The sequence below is a fragment of the Galeopterus variegatus genome, unplaced genomic scaffold (assembly GCF_000696425.1).
Source record: "Galeopterus variegatus unplaced genomic scaffold, G_variegatus-3.0.2 Scaffold5477, whole genome shotgun sequence".
Classification (NCBI taxonomy): Eukaryota; Metazoa; Chordata; class Mammalia; order Dermoptera; family Cynocephalidae; genus Galeopterus; species Galeopterus variegatus.
Window position 1 is genome coordinate 116,634 of NW_007731588.1, and position 4,680 is coordinate 121,313.

At 44.4% G+C, this 4,680-nt stretch overlaps 1 protein-coding gene across 1 annotated transcript in view; it reads left to right on the forward strand.

Annotated features, from left to right (window-relative positions):
• The window catches only part of MBOAT1 (membrane bound O-acyltransferase domain containing 1), a gene marked incomplete at its 3' end in the record, with an annotated part of 96,880 nt that overhangs the window by 61,313 nt on the left and 30,887 nt on the right, over positions 1–4,680 (forward strand). The window contains exon 4 of the mRNA XM_008589491.1: positions 827–922. Coding sequence (XP_008587713.1) covers positions 827–922 — 96 coding nt within the window. The remainder of the gene's footprint in view (positions 1–826; positions 923–4,680) is intronic.

A 4,680-nucleotide genomic window follows, 5' to 3' on the forward strand; every position in this document is an offset into this window, starting at 1 on the left:
TGATGAATGTTATAAATGACAGGAGTACTTATATAAGGACACATGTGTTGCTAGTCTTTACCATGTGGTGGTCAGGAACACCTCTCTGAAGAAAGCCAGGGAGTCATGGTGACTAAATGGTCATTGAAGCTTGAAGCAGACTAGGGCAGGTCCTGAGCAGAACTTGGAGATGCTACACTTAGGTGTAGGAAGATGAGCTGAGCAAGGAGCCTTGGAAGAATTTACCAGAGAGGTGGGAAGGAAACAAGGAGAATGAAGCCAAGAGAACAAAGTGTTGAAAGAAGGGAGTGTTCAGCAGTGTGGCGATGGTTTGAATTTTGTGAAGATCATCATGCAAACGTGATGGTTTCTGCAGAGAAGGTGCAGAATTTTGTGAAGATCATCATGCAAACGTGATGGTTTCTGCAGAGAAGGTGCAGAATTTTGTGAAGATCTTCATGCAAACATGATGGTTTCTCTAGGTCAGCAGCCCCCAGCCCTGGCTGTACGTTGGAATTACACCTGCCAGTGCATCTGGCACTAATTAAACTAGAATAGCTGGGCTGGGTCCCAGGTATCTGTACGTAGTTTGCAGAGCTCCTCAGGTTCCCTTATGATGCAAGGCTGAGAACCACTGTGGTGATGCTGGGGAGAAGAGAGGAAAGGCTCAGTTACAGCAGTGGGTGGAAGGTGAGGAGCGGGGTTGGACTGGGATGTGATGTAGATGGACCAGATAGGACTTTGTGACCAATAGCATGTAGAAGGGGAGGGAGAGGAGGAATAGAACATTTATTGAGTGCATTATTGTCATGTACGCTGATCTGATTATTTGTGTTTTTGGTTTCAGATACTCCTTTTTTGTAGCAATGGGATACCTTACAATATGCCACATCAGCCGAATATACATCTTTCACTATGGAATTCTCACTACAGATTTTTCTGGGTGAGTATTTTAATTTGTGGGAGAGGGGAGGGTGTCGACTGCTGACTTTAACTCAGTCTCTTGGGGTCTGTAAGCATTGAGCATGTGCGTAAGAGTCAACAGTGGCTGGCTTAATCAGTTGGTGCTAATGAGGTGGAGGTTGAAGATTTGATTGTTCTGTAGGACTGTTAGCTCTGCTATGTTATAAGGCAGGGGTCCCAAGCTACAGCCCAAGGGCCATATCTGTCCCACTGCTGGTGTTCATACAGTTATATGGGACATGACAGACACTTACTCATTTAGGTATTTTCTGTGGCTGCTTTTGCACCACAAGATCAGAGTTGAGTAGTTGCAGCAGAAACCATAGGCCTGCAAAGCCTGAAATATTTATTCTGGTTCTTTACAGAAAAAGTTTGTCAACCCCTATTCTGAGGCCCTGAGCATAGGGTTGGTGTTCATCTCTTACTAGTTAATAATACAGAGACTCTATCATACTAGCAGATAAATAGCTGCTACCCTGACTCCAGTGAGTATTCCCTGTATGGCCCCTCCCCCCATGATCCCTTGACCTCCAGCTACTGGAAGGGTAATACATGGGACAGCAAGGGTCTCCATGTGAACTGTAGAAATTTTGTCTATCACCATGGCATTAACCTGGTGTGCCGCCCCTCTCCTGACCTGGTGAAGACTATGGATGGATCAGTGAAAATTCTGTGTTGTGGAGGTTAGTTCAGGAGCAACTTTGTATGAGTCTTGAGGAATAAACACCAAAACAGAGTCTTCCTGGTGACACGTGTCTATTTTCCACCTTACCTCCCTAGGAATTTGGTTCTGTTCCCTGCAGGCAGCCTGAGTCAGGGAGATCCTGAGATCCCCTCTCAGGCTGAATTGCATCTCAGTGAGTGAGTTGTTGGAGATCAGGCAATGAAATGAAGGGCTTCCAGCTCACAGCTCAAGCCTCTGAACTTTGCGAGCTGTGCAATGAACTGTCCCTCCACAAAAAGGTGCAAGGAGGCAAAACGGTGTTGTTTTGGGACACAGGGACTGTTGCATTGAACACTTCATGACCATAGTTTGCTTTCAGATTGGTTTTTCCTGCCTCAGTTTTTCTTACCCTCTGGCCTCTGGGGTTTTACCTGTTTCTCTTCCAGCTGTGTGTCCTCTCCCCGACATGGTGGCGCACAATTTATCGATTTTTCTGAAACAAGTTTACAAACTTTATTTCATTTTTTAGTGATATGTATTGCTAGTAAAATATGGAAAATATGGGAGCAATAAAAATAACAAAATAGCCAGGAAGTTATAGCATTAAAAGTAATATTTTTGTTTGTGTTTTTTTTTTGTCAGCTGGCTATTACGTGCATCCGAACCCTTGACCTTGGTATTACAAGGCCTTGCTCTAATCCACTGAGCTAACTGGCCAGCCCAAGTAATATTTAAATGTTTTGTCAGCTGGCTATTACGTGCATCCGAACCCTTGACCTTGGTATTACAAGGCCTTGCTCCAATCCACTGAGCTAACTGGCCAGCCCAAGTAATATTTAAATGGGGGTTATAGCTTCCCATAGTGATTAATCAACAAATTTCATTTTTTGGTTGTACCCCAGAGCCCCATCGTACTTAGAAGAGTTCTTGGCACTTCATAGATGTTCCATAAATGAATGAATTAAATAGTCCAGCATTTATCAGTCCTTTTTTCAATGTTTCTAGTATTAACCTAAAGGAAATAGGTTAGAGAAAAATATCTTCAAATACGTTGAATTCATTCGGGAGTAAAAATAGGATTATAATCTGGAATGCATACATACCATGCAAGTCACGAATGCATTTGGTGAGGGAAGGTAAGAAAAGGCTGTTATTGGCAAAAAGAGAGAGGTTCATGTAAGGTTCTTGGAAACAGAGTTCTTTGGTTTCGGAGGCTAAGTCTGATTTGTTGTCAGTTCGTTGGTTGAGATGCTGCTACTGGGCAGTTTCTTCTCTGAGCATCCTACCTAAATCACCGCAGTTCTAAAGAATGTCTGATGATGAACTTTGTCACGGAAACATGTGCATACATGCAAAGCGGGAGTTGCATGAAGGACATGAAAAACCTGAAAAAATTTCTGACAGGTTTTTAGAAGGTCCTTGGAAACAGTTCTTGTCTCAGACAAGCAAGCACGAACCTTCTTCATTGTGCCTTTCCTGGCTCTGTTTTGTCTGGATCTCACAGAAAGTGATTTCATCAGCTTCCACATCAGGAGACTCATACTTATTATTAAACAGCTCCTCCAGCCATATTTGGTTGGGGTATTAAACAAAAAACTTTGACTTCAGCACAAAGTACATTATTACCTGTTTCTTATCTATATCATTTTCTCTTTTTATGTCTGGAAGTGCACATTCATTCATCCATTCATTTCTGCAAAAATTTTTAAGTCCCCAATATGCTAGGCACAATGTCAGGTGCCAGAGACATTGTGCACGCTAGGTAGGAGGAAGGGTACTTATTCCAGGCAGAAGGAAAGGTTCTGCAAGAGCACAGAAATGTGAGACAGGTGCCTGTGGAGGTCCCAGAAGGCCATCTCCCTTCTCCTTACCACCTCCATCCCTGTGTCACCAGGCCCTATCAGTTCGGCAACCTGGCTGTCACTAGAATCCGTCTGGTGCCATTCATGCCCACTGCCACCACCCTGGACCAATGCGAGTCTGCCACACTTGCCTAACTGGCCATCCTCCCTCCACCCTGCCCCTTCTCTAGTCCATGCTCTTCATACCCATCACAACGAGGTTCTAAGATACAAAGCAGATAACATTTTGGACCTCCAAACTCTCTGCCTCGTCTCCTGCCATCTCCTGCTCCCGTTGTGCATTGCAGGAAAGTTTAGGGTCCACATACAAGCTAGGTCTGTTCATGCCTCTGTACCTGTGCCTTGCTCGTTCCCCTGGTCAGAAAGCCCTTTCCCATCCTTCTCAACCTGTACAGCTCTTCACTTTTTAAAACCCAGCTCAAAGATCACTTCTGTACAAAGTTTCCCTGATTGCCACCCCCTCTTTCCACCTGACCCTTCTATCCTCACAATCATGCATTTTGGGCCAAGGCCTCTCACCTGGCTTTCACTGGCTGGTGCCACCATTGCCTATCAGTCATACTCACTTTGTCCCTGTTGCATGGGGTGTTTGTAGCTGGTGGCCATGGCACTTACTTCCCTCATCAATGGTGTTGTATGCTTAGCTAGTGTCATGTGTGTTTATTCCCAAACTTGTTTATTCCGGTTGTACTTATGTATTAGTGTCAGGATTCTCCAGAGAAACAGAAACAATAGGAGATAGAACTAGATCTAGATATATAAGAGGGGATTTATTATGGGAATTGGCTCATGCAATTCTGGAGGCCAAAAAGACCCATAATCTGCTGTCTGCATGCTGTAGAATCAGGAAAGCAAGAGGTGTAATTTAGCCTGAGTCTGAAGGCCTGAGAACCAGAGGAGCCAATGATGTAACTCCTAATCTGAGGCTGAAGCCCTGATAACCTGGTTGCAGGGGTTGTGGAGGTTGCTGGTGTGATTCCAGAGTCTGAAGTCCCAAGAAACTGGAGCTCTGATGTGTAAGGGCAGGAGAAGATGCATGTTTCAGCTTAAGGAGAGAGAGTCAACCCTTCCTCTGCCTTTTTGTTCTATTTGGGCTCTCAACTGATTGAATGATGCCCACCCACATTGGTGAGGGCAGATTTTCTTTACTCAAGATATTGATTCGAATGCTTATCTCTTCCAGAAACACCTCACAAATACAGCTTTTACCAG